This window comes from Zootermopsis nevadensis, unplaced genomic scaffold, assembly GCF_977971745.1.
Source record: "Zootermopsis nevadensis isolate Lab colony 2312 unplaced genomic scaffold, Znev_1.0 Znev_ptg000010l, whole genome shotgun sequence".
Classification (NCBI taxonomy): Eukaryota; Metazoa; Arthropoda; class Insecta; order Blattodea; family Termopsidae; genus Zootermopsis; species Zootermopsis nevadensis.
In genome coordinates, this window is record NW_028259142.1 from 17,127,184 (window position 1) to 17,152,158 (window position 24,975).

The window sequence follows — 24,975 nt, forward strand, 5'->3', positions numbered from 1 at the left end:
CAGCACGTCATTTTATTTTGAGGGGGGCGGGGACATGTGCGCTTAGAAAAACTTGACTGCGGCTGGGTTTATGAATTTCGTACACAAGTCGAAATTTAAAGAGGATCCAGAAAAAAGATATGCTTAATTACTGAAACATATGTACACGAAACTGAAATTCTAGTTGCATAGTCTGTTGTAAACGCGTAGTTGTTTTATAATATCTAATATTTAATTTTTAAGCGGAGGTCGGAAGTCAGTTGCAGTAAGATGAATTTACGTTGGCAAATAGTCTGAGTTATAAATCCAGAATATAAACATTGTATGAAAGGAAGATATGGACATCGTCCATAGAAGAAGTGTGGCATATCATTTCAAGTGATTCAGTGGTCACGAATTGTCGGCTCATACACCAAACGAATCGTGTCTCAGAGTAGTGATGGGTGGGCAAGAAACGAAAGTTGGACGTGATGCAAACATAGAGTTCATATTTGGGTTTACGCAAGATCATTTGTATTTTTTCCCATGGGATGTCTTAGTTCTCCATAAGAAACACAAATTCGTTACCGGGGATCTACGATCAAAGTTACTTTGGATAACTTAATGTTTATGTTTATCGGTCAGTTACAATCCCCCTTGAACAATTTCAATGATTAGATAGGTCGTACTCATGTAAATTAAGCATATTATTTTTTATTTATACAATATTTTATAAATTAAATTTGTACGAGTTTTAAATGGTTAGTTTAAATTTTCAAAATATGGGACAACAGGTTTAGACAATCAAGGCAGAAGAAACCCGTTTCAAGGCGACGTATTTCATTTGTAGCGTGGAAAAGTTTAAATGAAAATTCTATTGAACTTCATGAAATTTCTCACAAGACACCCATCGTACAAAAATTGTACACATCGTTTGGTGTTTCGGAAAACCAGTGACAGAAACGTGTACTGCCATGGCTTCCTATCAACTTAAAATATACTTTTCTAGGTAAAATGCATATGGAGGTTCCTTTAAATTTTACTACAGCGTAGCAATAGTTAAAATTAATCTTTATAAAAGCAGGTTATGATCATGCGAATTTTAGACGCCCTAGAAAGCATACAACTCTAATTACAGGCGCTTTTGCTATACGCGTTTTCTATCAGTTTGCAGGAACACATGCACCGCGTAAAACAAAAGTCACGTGGAGATTTCTATCCCACAATACAACACGGTAGGCGAAGAAATCGTTGCCAACGGATGTGTAACATAGCCATATTTCCCTTGTTGCTGCGTTCCATTTAAATGTTAAGACGGCTTACTCAGTGATGTCGAGCACTCTGTGTCATCAATACTGATGAGGTGAAAGCGATACGTACTAACGCAGATATTAGGCAACATCCGTCATATAACTGACTAGCAGAGTTATTACTGACGGAAACATACCGGAAGCATGATTCGAAATACTTAAAAGTTCGTAAACTAGTTAAGATGGATCAAACTAGCGGTCAAGTGTTTAGCACTGAGGCCTCATATTCGGGAAGTATCTGTGGACTTTAGGAAGGCACAGGACTCAGTTAGAATAGAGGTACTGTGTGGCATTTTGATTGAGTTTGGAACACTAAAGAAATTTGTTAGGTTAATTAAGATGTGTATGGTAGAGTTCGTATAGATAATCTTCTGTCGGATCCTTTCCCAGTGCACAATGGCCTCAAAGAGGGGGATGCTTTATCCCCAATACTTTTTAATTTTGGTCTAGAACATGTCATCAGTAAGATCAGAGGGGATCAGGAAGGGCTCGAATTTAATGGAGTGCACCAGGTACTTGCCTATGCTGATGAAACTAGTATCCCGGTGGGATGCAGAAGCTCTCCTACAGGCTAGCAAGGAAATAGGCCTAGAAGTAAACGTAGAATAATGTAGTTGCGTCATATTGTGATTTATTAAATTAAAATTAAATTATTTGGTTATTCCGTCAAATCACAATGTATTTAAAATAAGATAATTACAATAATTAAAATATCATTCTGTGTTCCATATCGAATAATCGAATAATCGATTATTCGATATGGAACACAGAATGATATTTTAATTATTTTAATTATCTTATTTTAAATACATTGTGATTTGACGGAATAACCAAATAATTTAATTTTAATTTAAGTAAACGTAGACAAAACTAAATAAGTGGGCGTAATAGATTACAAGTGTGTGAAAGCAAGTTGCTCAGGAGAATATTTGGATCTAGGAGGGATGAAATAAGTTGGTAATTTATAATATTGCATAACGAGGAGCTGTGTGAATTGAACTGTCACCTAGCATAGAGAGGATAGTGAAATCTAGGAGGCTGGGCTCGACATGTAGCACGCATGAGGGGAAGGCAAGGGGTGCATACAGGATTTTGGTGGATAATCCTGGAAAACGACCACTGGGCAGACCAAGAAGGATATGGGAGGATAACATCAAGTTGGATCTTAGGGGGGTGGGCTGTGAGGATGGCAAATGGATGGAGTTGGTTCAGGATCGTGTCCGGTGGCGGTCTTTGGTGTTGTCGGTGTTGACCTGCCGATTCTGCTACCAGGGAGTTACTTAGTTAGCATTTTGCCTTCTATGTTTCATCCCAACATCAAAATGAGCATTTAAAAGAGACACCTCTAATCTTAAGGTGTTAACAACCTGTCTCTCAGAAATGTAGGATGTACAACTACAAAACTAAACACGCAAACACGCCACATATACAGTGATTACACTTCCGCGTGGAGATTACTGAAGTTTTTATAATTCACCTTCTATTAAAATTAAAATATACTGTATTTTGTGAGGCTATAGCTTATACAGCTTACACGTAAATCCGGCACAAGGATACATAAATCATCTCGCGTGTGTTCCGTTAACACTGAACTTCATAATTATAAACGTATTTTGAAACTGAAGCTGTGTATTACCTTAATCCGACCGGACTCCTGATTTGGCCAAGGTGTTGCAGAGAAACACCGTGTCTGCGTTTTACATGAAGGCGTGGAGGTGAATAACCTATCAGTTTGTTGGCAGTGTCAAGGTTCGTCACAAATGTATGAGAGCGAGAGAGACAAATGTTCACATACATCATTAAGATGAAGCAAGACACAAAATTTGCCACTTCATTTTACAGTCCGAGGAGCGCCGAGAGAGATATGAATAAAGCAAATGTATAGCAAAGAAAGAGAACGTGAACAAAAGAAGAAAACGTAAGGTGAGTGGGGTGTTCAAAGAGAAGAAGATTTGCCCCCTTCCCCCTTGCCATCCTGGTTAGTGTTTCTTTTTTACTTCAAGAGGAAGAGAGAGAACGGGTTTTATAAGGCATTGACTGCTGTACTTGATGCAACATAATAACATCTTCACCAAGGCTTGCTGGATCATCCGCTCGACCCAAGGCTGTTCGTTCACACGTAAGAAACAGTCGTCATCGCCGGCATCCAGGAAGACTTGAACGTCTGGCAGTATGGGTTCCTGTACTAAGGTAAGAGACAATGTTCCTATCATATGTTGCTAGCTTTGTTGATGGTACTTGTGTATTAGTATGAGCCGGGATAGCTCAGTCAGTATAGTGACTAGCTACGGGCTGGACGACCGGGGTTCGATCCCCGACGGGGGCAGAGGATTTTTCCTCTAGCCTCTACGTCCAGACCGGCTCTGGGGCCCACCCAGCCTCCTCTACAGTGGGTACCGGGGTCCTTTCCCGGGGGTAAAGCCGGCCGGGGCGTGATGCTGACCACTCACCCCCATCTAGTTCCGAGGTCAAGAAACAGAGGAGCTATACCTCCACTCCCCCCAAACGCCTACATGGCGTATAGTGGGACAAACTTTACTTTACTTACTTGTGTATTAGTAGCACTGTTAGGGGCTGTTATCTCCTTTGTTCATATGATTTCACAACACAGAATAATTACAGTGTTGATTCTTAGTATTCTTAGTTTATCTTAACATTTTATCAACAGCATAGGTTACATATCTCCGAATGAAATAATGATGACATAATATTAACAGTTACTATGTACAACATGCTTTAATATGTAACAACTTTGATTTTTGTGCAGAGTGTATTTCTGGGCTATGTATTATTCTCGGTGTAAGCAGCAATCACTTTCTTAAACAGCATTAATTACTTGATCTTTGTAATGCAAATGCACTGTTTCCTTTGCGATACGAACTTGATTTTTAAACAGACCCTATTATTTGAATGAGCTTCGACTTTAAAGGGTTAATTGCAAAGAATATGGAAGGACGCAATCATAGCATGCTTTTTAAAACAATGTCCCAGCATCCTTTTCTTTTCAAAGAACTGAGAAAACCACAAAAAGTTTCAAGCAGGATAACAGACCTCCGGATCAATATTCGAACCCAGAACCTACCAAATACGAAGCTGGGCTCATGCCCAATAAACCGCTACGATATAAAGGGAAAAGGTTAACGATATAGCGTCGCAAAATATCAGTCACTTAAGAACGTGATCTGACGTTACGATAATCATCAGAGTAAAAATTTAACTTGGAGGTAATTAAACTATTTAAAATCAGATATAAACATTAAATGAGTATTCTTTCATTTAAGTCTGGCTTTTAAAGAAGGGTAGTTTCCCGTCAGACCCAGCATCAAAACTCAGCCAGGAATTCTTTTATAATTACAACTACCTGATCAGTGACACCCGACTAGGATGCCAAAACTTCGCCCAATTCTGACTAGAGGCTAGAAAGTGAAATGACTGGACTCAGCCTAGATTTAACTTTTATTGTGTTACAGACTATAGAACAAACATATCACTTAAGATGAGGATTGGTGTCTTTTGGGTTGTTACGCCGTGTAGTCTGTCCGCTTAACTACAAAATTAATATACGCGTCGTTTGTGAACGATATAACGTCGGTTTGACAAAGCGTACAGCCGGAAAATGGGTGATTGATTTCCCATTACGTTGTTTCAATAAGCTAGCAATCGTTTCAGTCCTCTCGACGTTAAGTTGGGGACGTGCTATGCCTTCCTTCTAGCAAATGTCTCAGATTTTAGGGTGGGGAAATGAGCATTGCTATGACACTGCTGCAGCATACTTGGTTTGTTCAGAGTCGATGAACCTTTCATAAGCTCTACCTCTGAAAGTAATGACAACCATTAGCATAACAAAAGTGTAAAATTCTTGTTCTTACAGCACTGCAGCTGTTCCCACTATATACCTCTATATATGTACTTGACAAATTTATCAACACTTCCCAAGCTCCATACGTGACATATCGTTTAGAAAGATTCGTCTTGTTTGCTCGAAATTCCTTTATTGTACGACAACGATTTATTGTTGTTACTTGTTTGCATATACTACTGGTTACTATGGAAATACATTACAACACTTTCAGACTCAAGCCACCAGAAAAGATGTCGGTTTATTTGGAAAGATTGTTTTCTGACTGACGGAGGTACGGAGGTGACATAATGAACGTTTTCCAAAATTTGTCTAATATCTCTTCTACTCTTCAGTTCTTCGTTTCTGTATAAACGTTTTGTAACATAACATTTTATATTGCTAGATACTTAGCCTCACAGTCGCCTTACCTGAGGCCTGCGACTTGCGTCTGCCGTCCATATTTGAAAACGGTCCCATGAAATCAACGACGATAATTATTATTGTGAATTTCTTGTTTCAACGCGTGTCATTCCCTTCAAGGAAACGTTAATATTACAACCCGCGGGGCGAGGGGCATGTAACGGAATGCACAGAGCAGTACCACAGCATCCCGTAATAATCATAGCAGGCGGTCAGTAGCGGTCACTCACATCTCGTCACTGCTAAAAAGGAAAACCAAGGCTGGTCGCTAAGCAACGGCAAAATAATTTTCGTCAGTTTCCAAACTCCCTGATAAATGTGTCTTCTGTACTCATAACTACACAATAAGAAACTAGGAAACTCAGTCTTTCACTTAAAAAAACAGTTTTCTGAACAACTTTTCCCATGGTCACCTAACTGGTATCACGATAGGACCACGGGTTAACCCATAAAAGACGATAGATAAATGAAAAACTATTTAGACCATATCCGTATCTCAGAGGTTAACATTCGTCACTCAAATTTAGGTAAATTTCTATTAATTTCCCACCTTCTCAGACTTTCTGTAGATCTAATTGCAACCTCAAACAATTAAGAGTTTGACAGAAGAAAAAATATTGGAAAAAAAGCGTGTATTATTTTTATTCACTTTATATAAGATACGCTGAGAATAGGGAAAACTGGAGAGCTCTTTTTGGGCAGAGCAATGGACCTGTCGTAAGACAGAACACTGAATAATAATACTAATATAAGATACGAAAAGTCTCGGAAGAAATTTCACATTGCAACCACTGCCAATATAATATAATTTATAAGTGTGTAGTACGTGATATATCATAGATAGTTTTTAGCATTTTAATAAAGACTATGGATGTAGTGTGGACAGAAAGTCTTAAGATACGATTTGACAGAGTCGGAAAAGCCAAGAATTTCAATAAAACTTCAGTACAAGTGCAGCAGAACTTTAGATCAGCTATGCAGAAAACAGGCGTCATGGCATCCTTAAACACGGAGATCCTTAATCCTGAACAGTAGTTACAACAAAAACTTTGTTAGGTTATTACAAAAACAATATTTATTAGAGGCAGACAATTCACAGAATTAAATGCAACTCCTGTTACCGAAATGATAAATTTAAGAAGGAATATTCAGTCTCATCTGGTATAAAGGCAACTGTTTAATAAGTTAATTGTCGTCTAATGAGATGCTAATTAGATAATAAATTGAGAATATTTACGGATTTTAAATTAAAACGGTAGTTTCGTAGAAAGACGTGCAAGACTTCTGTATTATGCTTTCATTTGACAAACGCTTTGCATTAAACTTGAGATTTAAGTTTGCCTACAGTCAAAACATTAAATACATGATGCATTCTTCCTGCAAATTCAGAGATGAATTCTAAACTCTGTGGTGTTGATGTCAGGTTTTGGCAGCGGGTGTTGCGATGGTGTTGGTGGGAACCTGCGTCCTGGGTCGACCCTCAGATCCTGATGTCACTAATGAACGCCGAGAATCCCGAACAGCCGACGGATTTAAGTAAGTCGAATATCGAACCAGTGCTGGTTTCTGCCTGTCTATTTGCATGCACTAGTAATTCACTAATATAATTAACAAGGAGAAGTGTATTTTGCGTGATGATGGTACAGTTATGAGCCTTCGTTAATGACTGTCTCTTACCAAATTTACTTTGTAATCGATTATCTCCGGCTATGAAGTGATAAAATCGGATGTCCTCTGCAAAGTGACCAGTTTCACGAATTATTAATTTTGTATGAATATATCCGAATAAATAATTTATTTTTACTCAACGACGCTGTCAGTAGCTCAGGCTGTATAGCGTCGAATGAGAGGACAATCAAAGAATCGGAAAGGATACATGTCTCACACTAAATTTTAATACAAATCTTCAAATACACATTTTGAAAGTCACAAAACTGAAAAGTGCAATGTAGGGGTTACTGATTCTATTTCTATCATATTCAAGACTACAGACTGTAAATCTACTGCGAGAGACAGGCTAACCTGATGTTCCTCATTCCATCAGAAAACTGCTGGGATGGTAAGACCTGGCTTAACCCTCTTTACCCTTTGTGTTCCGAAATTCATCTATTTGTATATAGTCTCCACTTTAACCTGGGTGTAAATTCCATTAACGAAACGCCACAAATAATCTGCATTAACAACGAATGAAAGAGAAATATTGTGTTCACTAAGACCGCATATACTCAGAACAGAACAGCTTAGTGGTAAGCCTTTCCCTGAGCGACAAAGCGGGTTCCTAGAATGGAGCAAGACAAAACAGAACACGACAGTCTCTCCTATTACATATTTAATTACTGACCACCTAAAATATAATGGCATTGATAAAAAGTGGAAAGAGCATAGTTAATCTCCGGAAAACCGAGTTCTATCACCTACAGCTTAATGATAGAACGAACTATGATAATATTTAGAAAACAATTTTGCTGGATCCGACAGGTCTCAAAACCGATATGTTTTGCACAGAAGGCTACGTCTATATGTCTCTTTCCTCATAAACCAATCAATGTTCTTTTTATTGTAGTCTTCCGATGAAGCCTGCTGCACCTTCACTCGCGGGATCGCGCGAATTTCTGAGGTGACAGCAACTCTACTGTCACTTTATGCCGGACTCTGTGGTGGTACATCTAACTTTCATTAAAGCGAAATTTGTAGAATATGAAACATCAACATGGCACCCTAAATATACCTGTGTTTATCTTTCTGTTAAATAAAAAAAAAACAAATGAAGCACTTATGCAAAGATATCTGACGACTTATAAGACGACATCAACATGCATAAGCTTTCTTGTCTCGCAAAAGAACATTGCAAAGATGCAAAAATTTTAAGATATGTCAAGTAACTATCAAGTAGTAAGAATTTATACCAATGTAAATAATAAAAACAAATACCAGTAGATCACTAATTTGTGTAAGGAATACAGAAAAATTTATAAAATATAAGTCGATATGCTCTGCGTTTAGATGAATTCAATCAATGAAAAACGCTTAAAACCTCTTTCATGTCTGCGTATTTAATTAATTAACATTCCTATAATGAATTTAGGGCAAAAAAATTAAGGCATTATGTAATACAGTGTGAGAGCAAAAAACAGTGCATTATTCCTCTCTGCATCACAGATAGGATGCACATTCCTAAACGACTGAGCATAGCAATGTTATATCATTGTCTAAGGGAAAAGCCTTATTCGGCTGGATTACTAATGAAGACATAAGTAAGTTGGAAAGTTCTTGGAATAAACATGTTCAGCCTGCCAAGAATAACAGTAACAGCCAACTCGTGACTGACAAATACGAAGCCATGGCAACCGATATTAACACACGGCGAAGACACGTCTCGAGGTGCTACTTTAGTACTTAAGAGATGAAGTAATGGAAAATCTTCATAAGGTAAAATTGTCTATCTTAGATTAACATCGAATTAAATGTCATGCTTTAAACTTAATTTGTTCCTACAAGTCAATGTATTTATAGGTAAAACAGATAACATCCATCCGCCGCGGTTCGAGCGAGGACCCTCTGCATTTCGTGACACTAATGTCTGCGGAGTGTGTTTGCTAGTCTCACACCTAACACCTAAAGCTGAATGATCACCCTCTGCTTATTCAACATATCTGCTACTACTCTTCATGTCTGGAGGATGTCTATTCCATTTTGTATGGGCGTGAATCTTAATTAAGTTTTATATTAAGTGAAGAAAACAGATTAAGAACAAATTGCTGAAGAGGACATTTGGACGTAATAAAACAGCAAACAACAGAACGTTAAAACCACATAATAGGGAGCCTCATAACATGTACTCCTCAAAGAATAAAAAGTCGTGAAGTCAGAGTTAAATTTATTGACGGGACATGTAGCACAAATGGGAGATAAGAGAAATGCTTATTGAATTTTTATAGGAAAAGCGAAAGAGGAGAGACACTAGAGAAGCATGAACACAGATGTGAAAATAATATCAATACTGATATAAGAGATAAATGTGATGAAGTTGGGAAGTGAGTTTAGTTGGCTCATGGCGGGCTTTAGTAAACACCATAAAATTAAGTATTAGGGTTATTTACGTAGGTAGCCAGACACGGCACTTCAAAATGTTAACCATGGCAATAAAACAACATATTTTTATTCCAAAAGTATTTTAATCAAAGTTCAAAGATCTGTTTCAGAAACTTGAGATTTTCACGGTGGACCTTAACAATTGTAGTATCTTCTAAGTAACGCAACGTGTTAAAATGGCAAAAACTACTTATTTTAATTATTGCTGCCTCTGTCTATGGTTTCGAAGCATTTGACCCCGAAGGAGGCAGCAAGTTTCTCAGTTGTGTCGGAAATTATTTTTATCATTTCGACACCGTGCAACATCTAAAGACTAAGATGAAAATTCTGTTAGTATCCCACTTTAATTTCTTAAAACGTAGATTAACCCTTATGTGTCAAATTATAAATAGATTTTCGTTACAGGAGCCTTACACGTACTTTTGAGAAGATTATGCAAAAATTATAAAGTGCGAAATATAGTTTACAATTCCTGTGAGTGGAAAAAATTTTCAAACGTGAAATCCATTTTGCACGGAAAACAACAAAGGATTAAGTGGGCCAATATCGAAATTTTTGGCCCTAATTTTATTGTATTTCAACACTGGTGTTTGTTCCCAATTCTCATCTCCGTAATATTCAACTCAATCACTGAAGGTGTTGCAGCCTAAATACGCAAACAACACAGACGCCAAAGAAAATCTGATACAAGAAGAGACTATTTGTTGAAATTTCTCTATTGCAGAAATTTCTAGATTCTGAAGGAACCATGAGCGAGAGGTGAGTGGAGATAAGACATTATCAGCAATGCCCTCAATTCATTTATCAATAAATTAACACGTTCACATATTAATTTGTGATAATATTATGAAATAGCAATTAGAGCTGTCACGATTAATCGATTACATTTTTACAGAAACAGGGCATTCGTATCTATTTCGCACAAACGCGGTTTTTCGCTTACAAATTTTCGATATGTGATACAATAAAAATACGTCTGTGTTAGAAACCATGTTAAAAATTAAATACCTTCTATAAACGAAAAAAAAAACTGTATTCTAAGGAAAGGAACATTGCACTCTTAAAGAATGAAATATAGGTTTTTCAGGTGCCAGCCCGTAAAACGAATGAAATCTCCCGTATAAATGTTCCGGTATAACATTTGTCGAAATCTTCATTCATCAAAATTCATACATTTAATCTTACCCGAATTTGATACAATTTTCCATATTTATTACCAAAATTGGAAAAGGAACACGCTGGAATCCTTGGTGTAATGATCACTATAACAGCCGCAATGCTGAATATTTATCTAGCGATTCACACCAAACTAATGACTCGTGTTCATAATTTCTCTAGAAAACCCGCTCAACGCTCAGATAGAAATACCTATGCTAGGTGTTTATCAATAGTGTCAGATGAATGTAAGCTCGACCGCAATATTTATAAAATAAAAACCAAGTATTTGTGGCTGTTCATTATGGAAAATGGAAAATAAAACAAAACCAACATAATTTATATGTCCTTAAAACTCGTTCGCACAATAATCTGTCGCTTAATCGTTTGGCAGTCCTAATTAATAACATATCACTGCTTATTTTAACGAGACTTGTGGCTTTTAACATATGTGACATAATGTATTTAAAACTACTTTTAAGTTTCATATATTAAAATATATATTGGTGAATCATTTTAAAACATTTACTTGCTTGTTATTTGTACTCTACAATTTCATTCGCTACTCTTTCATACTTATAATTTAGTAAAGGTTACATTTCAAAAGCGACGTTGTGGCATAATAGTTCTTTTATTTTCAGGTCATCACCTGGAATCATCTCTGAAAGATATGATGATAGCCGAGCAAATGCTGAACATAAGATTCCTGTCCATATCATATTCACTGATGCCAACCAACACGAACCATTAGTTCGGTTTGGGGAACAATCAAATGCTCAGATTGGCAGTTTGAAGGCAACACAAGTTGAACACGAAGTGGGAAGCTCAGATATATCAAAAGCGCACAATCTCAACAAACATGGAGATTCAAACAATGATAAAAAGCAAGAGCATTTTCAGAGTCCACTCTCACAAACAAGCAATTTTAACTCTGAGCTCAGTGTAGCTCGAAATGAGCATGACCATATCAAATTAACTAACGCCGTACATGGTGGTAATTTTGAAGACAGGTTTAACAATAATTACACAGAACTAAACCAGCAGTTTGACAAAACACAGAACAAAGATGCTCCCCCAAAAATTAACAGTGAATCGAATGACAAAGTAAAACCACTGAATGCTGAAGATAACGTAAGCAAGAAAGAAACTTTGTCAACAGTGGAGCATTTACCGGAGCTTAAAAGTAAAAGGAAAGACACAATTCTGACAGATTTTCAGACAAGTAATATCGAAACTGAAATATCAGGTGTAAGGACATTACAATCCAGCAACACCGGACAGTTGAAAAATCCTTTCGATAATCCTATTCTCACACATCTCACAAAGCGACAACAACTGGGCACAGACAGCAACAATCTGGACACAATATCAACAGAGATCAAAGTCAACACTCCACAAAACGTCAGACGCGAAATATCTCACCAGCAAACTATTATACCCCCAAACCCTTATCTTCATCAACAGTACCAGACTCAGGAAACAAACCCAGCCTATTACCCATTGCAATACGCAACTGCACAGCAGCAACAAGTTAGTTCGCTTTCCAACACACAGTTTTTCACCAACCCAGCACACGCAGATTCTCCCGGTAACATGCCACAAAGAGTAGACCTCCTTCACGGACAGGGTAATCAAAATTTCGTAGATTCAAACCTTGCTGAATTACCACAGGCTTCAAGTAATCCAGAAAATAGCAGAAGTTCTGTAACTATCTTAACTTTATACCCAACGATTCGAGCTGTCATGCACACTTTCCCAAGCACAGGTTTTACAGGCGCATCTGCCCCATCACAATTAAGTACTTACACATCTGAGGCTACTATTCCCTACAAACAGTCCTTCAATCAACCACTCTTCCGTGGTGTCTCCTCGCCTGTCAACCTTCCAAACACAAGACTTATTTACAATGGGCCTCAACCGTCTTCCAGAGTACAGTGGCCTCTTGCAGGCTATTTCCCTATTATAATCAATGATCCTTTACTCACTATGTATAATATGCTGACGAATATGATCGAGTATGGTCCCGAGGCAGACGTTTGCAAAAGAACAAAGAACTTTAGACAAGGGAGAAGCAGATCCTTGTTGTTTGATGAAGACCAATCAACAACGAAATCGGATGAAGAGACCGCAGGAATGGTCCGTACTATGGAAAACGGAGGTTGGAGTGAAGTTTCGAAAAACGGAAATCCACTTGCAGTGGAAAGGAAGATGTCTGACGACGTGACAAGGGAAGACAAAGAGGAGAATGGTGGTGAGAGAGGAGGAGATGAGGAAAGGAAGAATAAAGACGAAGATCAAAATACAGAGGTCATAATGGAGACCGAGAAAAACGGAAATTCAGGTCCGTACATCACACGCTTGATGGTCAGGAAGGGCGGCGTCTCCATAGCCGGACCCGGAGGTATCGCCACCGCTGGATCTGGGGGCACAGCCATTGTGGGCCCCGGGGGAGTTGCCTATACGAGTCCAAATGGACTCGCTGTGGTCGGTCCTGGCGGCAAAGTAGTCGGACTGCCTGCTGGCGCCGACCTCTCTGTAACTGCCACCAACTCCAACAGTGAAGGTTCTACACCGAGATTCTTTACCATACCTCCAGGTGGAAAAATTCTTGCGACGGGACCTGTAGTTTATTTCCACCCTCCTGAGTAACTGATATCTGCAGCATATGGCAGGAGTACTGCAACTAAGGTCAACGTTGCTTTTACGTGGTGTCGTACGCTGTCCGCTAGATAACAGAATTATACGATATGGATATTCTTATTTATGAAACGAAGTGGTGGCAGATACCCTCAACACGTATGGCGTTTATTAGAATTAATTTTTTATTTAAATTAACAACGAACGTAGCAAATTATATTTGCTAGAAAACGCTATAAAACTTCTTAGTTATATTAATTACATTAGTTCGTTTCGGCATGGCGAGGCGTGGAAAACGTGGAGAAATACCTCCACGTTCACCTATGGGCCAAGTCGTGACTCTTAGACAGAGAGACAAATTTAACTTCAATTTGGGGCTCTCGGAAGTGTATAATTCGTCTGGTTTTACTTATACGTAACCTCTGCGCCTTTATAGGCATAGGATAAATTCATTTTTATTTTAAACAAAGGAATTTCTTTCTTTACATGGAGCAATCAGTGGCGTGTAAGTGAGCATGAAAAGTGGAAACATTTCTAAACTACTGACATGAAACCGAAGCTGCTTTACCGACTTCTCGCCTGACCGTCTTCGAATATAATATAACATAATATAGTTGCATACTTCAATTTAAATTGTGGTTAAATACACGAAGGGAGACCCTTATAATGTGTATACGCGTAAAATGAAATATATTTTTACAGTTTCACAATTTTTTCCAGAAAACATATTTTATAGATTCAATGACAAAAATTGTAGGCTTCTTCCTTAAAGGGCACGTTTAAATTATAAACCTGGGTTCTGCGATGCTATTGGGATGTTTGAATTTAAAATTTCTTTGTAATAACATAGAAAATGAATTTAAACGTATAATTATGCCACGCAGACCATCAAGATACCCGAGGAACAAACAGCATATATGCGGGTATGTCGTGTTTTAATAAGCACTGTTCCTAAGAATGAACGCTGTGTCTGGGTACTAAAACGAATAAATGAAGACTCGAAAATCGGCTTAAACCAAAAATAAGCCACAAGATGTTTGGTAGAGTTGCCTTGTAACTGAACAAAACTTCCGCGATAGTCTGTATTATTTCACAGTTTTATTTATTTATGTAGCAAGCTTTGTTGACGGCTGTAAGTTGGCTCACATCTGTTTCATTCGTGCAGCTGCATTTATCAACGTTGTAACATCGCAAGAGTATTTATTAATAAAAATGCCTACATTTACAGTAAAACAGTGCATTTCTTCTTATTTCTTATGTATCTAAGCTGAATTACAGTCGGATGAGAATTATGACTATGTTTGTTGACATTTTCCATCTTATAATATGCAATCCCTATGTTTTAACTTTTGTCAGATAACCAGTTGTTTGGTGTCCGTATGAGCTGCACTACAAAGTAACACATTCTTTGCAGCTCGGCAACCACATTCGCTAAATGCATAACGCGATCTATTTGGCATAAATCTCTCTGCCTTTCATAATTATCGCTAACGCATCAATGCATCCCGGAACCGAAGGTAACCTCAAGTGGGCACAGGGACTATCAATTTGTTTGTTCATTAACATTATAAACATTTTATGAATCAACCATTCATACGCCTACGTCAGTGGTGACTGTATACCACCTATTTTCTCCCCATAAAAACGCAGGAAACTGACAGTCTATATTTATAGGTTCCGTTAGATTTTTAGAATAAAGAACAAAACTTATCCTACAGATAATGAATATAAGCCTGCTCACATTTTAATAATACGATTTGCTGCCTTGGAGATAATTATTATATTTTTTAATATTATTTATAAACTAGTTTTGTCCCTTAAAGCATGAAAACTCAGTTGCACGTCTTATTTTTGGCGCCATTTAACCACAAAACAGGACAAAACCATTTTAAAATGTGGGATTATAACTTCAGAATGTTAAATATGAACACATTTCTCACCTCATACTACACACATGATATATCGGCCAGAGAAATTTGATTTTATGGTCTGGATTTACTTGGTATTTAAGAGACCTGTTAAAGTAAACTGTTTGTGGATATTCAACAACAGAACTTATTCACTATCATAAAAGTATACCAAAATTTGTTTAAATACAACATGCGCGGAAAATACTAAAATGGGTCTTGGGGCGGTTATGTGAAGTTGTTGAATAGATTCACTTTCTTCATGCTATCATCAACTGGCCGGCTCTCCTGAACACAAAGAAGAAATTTATGGTCCATGTAAACAGAAACAGAAGCCATGAAAACATAAGTTATTTCCAAATACTGCTACTCGTATATAATAAGTACGCTCTTCAGTTTAAAAGCGTCACTTATAACCTGATTTCATCGTGCTTGAGTTCCCAGTAAGAGTTGTGTATTCTGCATAGGTTCGACTACTCGCCGCACCAGTGGGCCTACCTGACATCCACCTTCACCCCTCAGTACATGCATCGCGACATCTCGCCATTTCTACGCCATGCGACTACACCACTCTCACTGCACCTTCCTAATTCATGGTTCGATCACTTACCAGCCGACGGTCATCGTCTCGGACCTAACAGCTACCTAACCGAACACCCATCTTTCAGTTCTGGTCTCCCGTTGATCAAGATGTCTCCACCTGCTTCAAATATTTTCATGATATTCAACGGAAGATTATCTTCGCTTAAACCAACCATTAAGAAGATTAAAGACAGGGGTACAGGACTTGCGATAACTCCTGGCATGTACAATACACGACCATTATTAAATTCTCTTCCATATGGAAAGCTTCATCTCATGCAGAGTGCTTTGGAGGAAAATAACTCCGTTCAGAACTCTGCAGCTTTGCAAAGTGGACCATCACCAAACCGAGATACGGAAACTGATAACCTCGGAGGGATACTCAAGAATAAGATGGAAATAATGTCACCTACAGAAATTCAGAACCACATAGATCCAGCTGTAGCACCCAAAATAACTTCTCAGCTTCTCACTGAAGTGACCCTTAACGTTAATGGAAAAAGTTTCGACACGAAACCAATAACAGTTACGAACGTACAGGCCGGTGAAGAACAGAGAGCCGTAGAATCTGAATCGGAAAACGGCGAAGACGACGGAAATACAAATCTACCAAAGAAGCCGACAACGTTAGTTCTGCAACCTGCCGCTAAGGCAGTAGCAGGTGCCAAAGGCATTGCTATTGCAGCGCCAATATCACACGCGGTTGTGAAGAAAGGCCAGGAAGTGAACATTCACTTCGATCCATATGCCGTCGCTGTTGTTGGACCTGGAGGCTTTGCAGATGCCCATTCTGATCTCGTCATCACACACCTCGAAGATCGTCGCTCTCAGAAAAAAGAAAAATTGTTAGTTTGACAGACTTAACTGGGGAAAAGAATAACCAGTCTTTAAGTTTAATTAAATTTCTCAGACCTTGGACAGAATTAGATTATCGTAGTACAATTTGAAGAATACTGAGGGATATTCAGGGGTGTATCTAGGCTGAATAAATGGGTCTTGCTGCAGCGAAAATGCAAGCGAAAACTGTCGTTGCAATGTGAAGAAAAGTTTCACTTTACCTTCCATAACGGATTTACTCTCTTCTGAAAACAGAAATGGCATTACATTTATCACCACGTTGCATGCATTTTCCTCTAGACATGACCCTGATTCAGTTTTATTTTCTGTTGATATAGTTACACCCCTGGTGAAATAATTCTTGTTGGGTTCGGGACACAATGTACCGTAGTTCCTAAATATGCACAAATATGGTAATAAAGTATCAATCTATGGATTTTTCGTTAGTCACGCACAGAACCTACCTTAACACACTCAACTCTATTCAGTCATCTCAATCCGTACCAATTAGCACGCTAAATATTTAACAAGCATTCATATAAATGGCATTTTCTCATAGAAAACTACACGCAATGTTTTGACCATTTTAAACTTTATGTAATTCTGTCGAGTTAGCTACGCCTCTCGGACTCTCATGAAATTTCATTGTTAACTGCCTCCGTCATCAGGGCGATGAATTCATCGCCCTGATGACGGAGGCAGTATGACCTCTGAAACGTTGGTAAACATCGACCAGACTACACAGCGCAACAACCCAGGAGACAGAAATCTTCATACTCTGATGACGGAGGCAGTATGACCTCTGAAACGTTGGTTAACATCGACCAGACTACACAGCGCAACAACCCAGAAGACAGAAATCTTCATCGCCCTGATGATGGAGGCAGTAAGACCTCTGAAACGTTGGTAAACATCAACCAGACTACACAGCGCAACAACCCAGAAGACAGAAATCTTCATACACATCGCCCTGATGACGGAGGCAGTAAGACCTCTGAAACGTTGGTTAACATCGACCAGACTACACAGCGCAACAACCCAGAAGACAGAAATCTTCATACTCATCGCCCTGATGATGGAGGCAGTATGACCTCTGAAACGTCGGTAAACATTGACCAGACTACACAGCGCAACAACCCAGAAGACAGAAATCTTCAACAAAACGTTTCACTGTCACAAGTCCAACACTAAATCCTCCAATAGCAAGACTTCATAGCTGAGTCATCTTTAGATAGCAAAGTCAGACAGTGATCAGTTATGCTTTTCTCATAAGTCAGGCAGTACGATGGTGCAATGACAGGTAACAAGTGTAAAAAGCTACACTCCGAATTTGAGTACACATATTTCCCTAATGTTTTCTTTGCGATCTCTATTCCGCATGACTTTTAATATGTATGCAGGCCTATATATGTATTATTTATTTCATATGCACCTGCAGTTGCATAGATAAACTGCAGCGAATATATCCTATTGGTCAAAAACCTAGAGATATTAACTTTATCTATGAATTTTGATAAGTTTAAACTAAACCTAAGAATGTTTGAAGTAAAAACTACGATGTTTATATTTTACATAATGCACTGACTGCTTGTATGATTAGCTACGTCTAAGAGTAATTATTATTGATTTCACGCATCAGTTACTATTCTCGATGTTCACTTACTGCAAAAACAATCATTCGATGCGGAACGTGAAATTATATTTTAAATATTTTATATTTTATTATCTTATTAAAATTGTGATTTGACGGAAAACATTAAAATATTAACAAAAACAATTGTTGACTAAACAAATCAGTAGCATATTACCCTCCCATCAACACCTAGGTCTCTTTTCCGGGTTCCGATTTAAATTTTGTATCCATTTCTAAACTTCTACACGCAGTAAGTGAACACGAACTCAAATGAGGTACACGAAATGGCGGAGAACGCATTTGAAAAATATGTGTCTTACAACGGATGAACAGAAAATTGTCATTCCTAGGAAATGGACATAGTCCGTCTCAGAAATGACTTTTGCAGGCCGTCGATAAACGTGACAGCGAACGCACAGGTGACCGATGGGTGGCGACTTGGCTCGCTCACTCTCCACTCATTGCCAGATTTCTGGGAAATAATTCAAAATTCGAGACAAGCTTCACGACAGATAGTTGCGTCATCATTTAGCGACAAAACTTTCACTGGCATCAACCTCGCTTCATAATACAAATTAAAGAAATGCCTAAACGTTTGTATATTGCCGATTCTCAACTTCTAGTCTATCAAGCAGTTATTTAGAACTTCGACAGACAATTTTTCTTCCTGTGTTTACAAAATAAACTGGTGTTAATGTAAAAATATAGACTTGTATTCGGTTCGCATGACAATTTTTTTTATTTTGTTTAGTTTATCCAGGTTAATGAAAGAGCAGCCTCGAAACGCCACACGATGGCACTTTTAGAAACATCTAGACCACTAAGTGGTCTTACCATTCAGCACTACATAACTTTCGCACGTGAAATAATTTCCCCAAGTATCTTCATACCAAGGCAAGAGAAATTGTTTCATCATCTACCTTTCTGCTAATTCGAAAAAAATGTGTTTAAAAATCCACTTCTGTGTACAAAATAAACTTTTACAAGCTAGTCTTCAGGAAGGCAAATTAGGAAGTTTATGCTGTGGAGGAAATATATCAGGAAAACGGAAACATATGCACACATAATTTGGCTGGGAAAATCTCTTGGAAAGTAACGTCTTAGACACAAAAGAGATGTGAGAATGACATTAAAATATATTTTAGGCTTTACATTTTTTAAATGGACTGCAGTGGCTAAGCACAGTATCCAGTGATAGATTTCGTTATTAAAAGTGTTTCTGTTACTTCATTAAGAACATGCAATTGTGGCAAGTCATAATAAAAGACGCTTGAAAAACATTTCATAGGAAATATAGACGAATTTTATAGTAATAAACGCTTTAACTCATTATAAGGACCCTTATAAATTGTCAAGCTATAATAGATTACTAGGGAAACAGGAGATATGTTGAAATTTTATATTCAAAATATTCTAACAACTGGCAAATGAATTGTATGAGTTCATTTCATAATGAGACAGCTCGATTCCTAGCAGGTCTTTTCTATACCAAGTCCAAACCATCTGTGGGACCCTCCCGGACACTTGTCAAATGCAAAACGTGGCCGTAGTGTGAAGCTAACGAATCGCCTCATGCTATATAAAATCTAAAGTTGAAACATCGTCTTCAAAAACCCCATAGACCAGTCACAACCTCTGAAGTTGAAAGACAGTAATTCAATTAAGCAAGAACGAACTATAACTTTTACAGTGAGAAAAGCGTCCCAAAAATAAAGAAGCCGACGTCCTAACTGTCGGTTTGTTTTCAGGCCGGAGCACAGAGTGGCCCCACTCGACGGGGAAGTACTCAACATGCGGTACTACGGTGGAGCCGAGGGTAACGTTCTGGTGTACCATCCCACACTGGGCATCAGGCCTGTTCTGAAGCAACGACCATACAGCAACCCCGGTGAGGAGGATGAACAAGGGGGTGGCAGTGGGACCGTGGAAGACGACGGTATCACCATTCAGCTGCCTCCGCCAGGTACGGTCACATGTCCTGAGAAGCATTTCATTGTGTTCGATGCCAAACTCTTAATAGCCTACTTTCCTTATTTTGTCGCATATAGTATTGTGATGTCCAAGTGTCTGCACTCCCTAATAATGTTTTAATCGATAATCGGATTTGCATGAAACTTGGTTCTAACATTATGTCACAAGAGACTTGCCCTTCTTAATTTACTGGCATTAATAATGACGTCTGTGCGAATTTATAATTTGCGGACGATACATTGTCTACTGTAGGATCCTGAAATATTGCAGAATACGGTAATAGGTCTTAAAGAAATATACAACCTTAATTAAGGTAATTCTTTGTAGAATCTAAAAGAATTTGTCGGATGTGCAAATTATAACTTATTTAACTTTCTGACTGACAGCGACAACCAACGATCTTTGGATCTGGACGTGGATAATCCGGTGCACAACTAGAACATAGATCCGCCCACAAATTCTTATTGAGGGTTGCTTACATATTAAAGATTATAAATTTGTTTACAAAGAAATCTTTACTTACTTAAATCACAAATCAAAAGGAAAATATTTACCTTTAACTGGAGTAAGTAAAATGTAAGCTATTTTACATAACAGACAAATATAAAAAAGTATGCAAATATTTAGGAATTTTAATAATCCCAAAAGGCGAGAGATATACGAACAAATGGAGGTAAACATTTGTACTTATAAAGGTAGATAATTTAAATAAACTTTGCTAAAATAATTACGAAGTGAATATAGACCTATCTTAAATTATGCAAATGCTGGTTACGCCAGATGTGACATGTTGCGATATGAGAAAAAAATAACAAAAGCCAGAGAAATGGAAACACTGACACACTTAGATACATACACACGGTTAGGCAAAATTAAGTATTGAAATAAGTGTGAAACTTAAAGTCAGTAATATGCTACTGTTGAAAAGATTACAATATAATGAAAGAGTGCAGCCAATAAACGATAATATGGTAACAAAACACAAAGGGCGAGGAAGAAAATGAGGGGAGGAGAAATTCAAGGGCTGGTAAAGTCGTTAAGTTTCGCAACCCTTTGAAAAGAATTACTTCATCTATCGTTTATTAATGCAAATGATAGGCTGGTAAGAAGTATACTGGTACTATGAAGACGACAGTTACTCTCCGAGCGGACTTTATATATGTCTGGACTCATTAATCCTGTTTTCAGATGCATCAGTTGCAGAAGTCCGTCCAGTGGGTTTGTCCATCGCAGGAATAGGAGGGGTGGCAGCGTCTAAACCTACCGGAACTGCCGTGGTAGGACCAGGTGGACTGGCCATCTCTCGCCCAATAGCTATAGCCATCGCCGGGGTGCCTCCAGACACTGTGTTGGGCCCCGGGCCGCAGGTATCAGGCCAACAGACCGCAGGCGCTGCACACATGAGGGTGGCTGAAGAAACATACGTAGCTGTCGGTCAGCAAAGGTAGTCGGCTACCAAGTATGGTGTTGTTCCTACAGCGAGGAACTTACCACGTCACGTCAGGTTCCAGCCCCAGACGGCTCTGAACTCCATCCAGTACAGTCACCAGCCCGTGCTGATGTATTCCATTGCTTATTACTAGGAAAGCATTTCGAGTTTCCCGACAAAAAGGACTAACGATTTCAGATCTCTGAAGTTTAAATTAAGGCGTCATAATGACAGACGGTACACGCACAATTGTTATAAAACTTACATGCAATGCTTCACTAACCTCGCATGTTAATTTTTTCATATAAATTCCATTACCTGTCTTGATGTAAACCAACAAATATTGGATTTGGAATAAGTTTTGTCATTTTTGTTTTTTGTTCAGGGACGAAATATTTGTTCACTGAACATTCTCCATATGAACTTCTGTTCAGTGTTAATCTTTCTTTTACCGTAATAAATGGTTTCCTCAATTATTTTTAAACAGTTTATTGCAAAAGTGGATTCACAAAAGACAGTCCTCGGAAACAAGAAACAGACTGAAAAATGGGCCCTTATACGCACTTCCCCAGCTTGTAATTGCGACGTACTGCGGGCGACAGACGTGATAATTTCCGCAAATGAAAACGTGTAGCAATTTTCAACATTGCACAATGCAAATTATCTTATTTATTTCAAAATATCTACCTAACCTTGAACCAACAAGAAAACCTAGATTTACACAGAAAATGTTTTTGAAATGATTTCATATCGTCCTGTACTCTATGACAAAACTTTAAATTATGTCACAGTATTTGCTCTCCACTGTAGTCGGAGTTTCAAGCAAAATCGAATAACAGAGAGAAAATAATAAACACTTAGTTATTAATACAGTGCCTCGATTTATATTATGTGGTAAGTTTAATGAAATGTACACAATGTATTATGGATCATGATGTTCAGTAAAAATTACAGATTATAAGCTACCTCCAATATTAAGAGACTGATATGTTTCGCTATTTTATTTAGTGGTTTGAAACAATAAACGATACCTAAACCCTGATTTTAACAAATATTTCAGGACCAACCAGCATTAAATAAAGTAATACATTAAAATTGGTCTGAAATCTGGACGGAGTTGGCCGCTACTTATCAATTGCCTCTGCGCACATTCCGACAGTCCCACCAAATTCCTGCTCATGCGCTCCTGAAAGAAATCTAAACATGCAAATAATCCACAGTAGCCGGGACGAAACAGTGCGTTCCATGCCCGTTAGAAGTAAGAGGCGAGCGGATCAGAGGAGCGGGAGGGATATATTTATACTAAAAGTTCTTAAAACGGAGAAAAATTCAAAGGTTTGTATGTTCGCATGTGCATCCAAGTATTGGCCTCTATTTTTACGAAGCTGCATCACACAGATTGTAAGAAAAACGAGACAAGTCCGTCAAAGAGTGATTTTCTTTTGTAACCAGCAACAGCCTTTCATTGGTCAAAGTTGACGGGAATGAAACTTTTTAGCGTTGGACAGTAAAACACTTTATTGCGTCATTATTTTTGCAAATCACATTTAAAGCACAATATTTATGAAATGCATGTATAAATTGAATTTGAAAACATCTTTGCTGCGATTAAAGCCAGATTTATGGCAAAAGCACAGATACTGATACCAGAATCCCACCAGATCCTAACATAGACGTCATCAGTCTCATTTGCATTCCTTGCTACCAAAGTTGCCACCGTCATAATTTATTTTCAACTTTTCATGCACTGCATCAACGGTGCACTTATACATTGGTTGTTATGTTAATAGCGGATGATGTAACGTGTGAGGAGTAAGCTCATTACATGAGCTGTAGTTAAATTGATGGCGTATGGTTTGAAACGTCAGAAATCTATGACGATTTTAAAATAACGATCCTGACAAGTTTTAAAAAATAATATATATGCTGTCACCGGTGATACAGATGTTAGAAGTTACACTATCTTACAAGAGAGATAACGCGTATATGAGCGTCCAGTTTTCATATAAATGACAATAAACATGATAAATATTGTCAAAGTGGTAAGTATAATCACAACATAGCATACTGAAATCGACGTTAATGCATAAGGATGTATGATATCACATCGAGTAGCAATTTTAATGCAGTCTTTTAAAATAAACTCTATCCTAAGAAAGGGTACATTCATTACTTTTTAATATTCTATGTTTTAATTGTAACGATTCACATAATCTTGTTACCTGTGTTATATAGACCATAGTTTCACGACTTCATGCTTACTAGTAAAAGTAAAGTTTGTCCCACTATACGCCATGTAGGCGTTTGGGGTGAGTGGAGGTATAGCTCCTCTCTTCCTTGACCTCGGCACTAGATGGGGTGAGTGGTCAGCATCACGCCCCGGCCGGCTTTACCCCCGGGAAAGGACCCCGGTACCCATTGTAGAGGAGGCTGAGTGGGCCCCAGAGCCGGTCTGGACGCAGAGTCTAGAGGAAAAATCTTCTGCCCTCGTCGGGGATCGAACCCCGGTCGTCCAGCCCGTAGCTAGTCACTATACTGACTGAGCTATCCCGGCTCACTCATGCTTACTAGTACATTATTTAAATAGAAGCGGACACCCCCGAGGACGTTAAAATAATGTAACAAGTACAGGTCTTACATTTGTATTACTGTCCTTCTGTAACGACGTATTTGATAGGAAGGGGATAAATAGCAGAAACAATGGAAAAGGAATGATGATAGGAGGGGAAAAGTGTTCTGTCAGCTTTAGAAACATTCGTTCTACTTGGCGTGTGGTCGTTGTATCGAAAATTCTTTTTGCATATCGAAAGATAAAGAATTCTGCTGAAAAACAGCTAATTGGAAATATTTTGAAAAGTTTTTCCATACATACGTAAAAAAATATACTTATATCCTGTTCATTTCTGTCGCATGTAGCTAAATAGCAATCAGGGCATTGGTACATTGACCCTTTAAATACCTATAAATCAATTTAAGTGTCACGAACGTAAAAGAACACACAGGGTAATAAGGACCGTAGCCCACGGAAACAAGATGCTTCAGGATGTAAAGTAAATACACTTCCCCTTGTCGAAAAAACTTCAAACATCATATTATTAACTAATAACTACGCACAAAAAGAAGACGATTTTGTGTAATTAAATGTAATTACATAAATCGTGTCTCACGATATTTATAGCATATGTTGGACAAGAAATACAAAT

At 38.1% G+C, this 24,975-nt stretch overlaps 1 protein-coding gene across 3 annotated transcripts; it reads left to right on the forward strand.

The window, feature by feature from the left end:
* Window positions 1-3,261: 3,261 nt before the first annotated feature.
* Window positions 3,262-22,744, forward strand: LOC110835829 (uncharacterized). Of its 3 annotated transcripts, XM_087346631.1 has the most exons (4): window positions 3,299-3,458; window positions 6,953-7,065; window positions 20,121-20,335; window positions 21,532-22,744. In XM_087346631.1, the coding sequence occupies exons 1-4, from the start codon at window positions 3,441-3,443 to the stop codon at window positions 21,789-21,791; spliced, it is 606 nt and encodes a 201-aa protein (XP_087202757.1). In that variant the 5' UTR covers window positions 3,299-3,440; the 3' UTR covers window positions 21,792-22,744. The 3 variants fall into 3 exon arrangements, with proteins under 3 accessions (XP_087202756.1, XP_087202757.1, XP_021934956.2); XM_087346630.1 differs by lacking the exons at window positions 20,121-20,335; window positions 21,532-22,744 and adding an exon at window positions 11,418-14,646 and having other exon boundaries at window positions 3,262-3,458; XM_022079264.2 differs by lacking the exons at window positions 3,299-3,458; window positions 6,953-7,065; window positions 20,121-20,335; window positions 21,532-22,744 and adding exons at window positions 10,056-10,380; window positions 11,418-14,646.
* The last annotated feature ends 2,231 nt before the right edge of the window (window positions 22,745-24,975 follow it).

What these genes read in the sequence shown, in the direction of transcription:
- LOC110835829 (XM_087346630.1), top strand. An exon ending in CGAACAGCCGACGGATTTAA is followed by an intron (nt 7,066 to 11,417) that starts GTAAGTCGAATA and finishes TTTTATTTTCAG; the next exon opens with GTCATCACCTGGAATCATCT.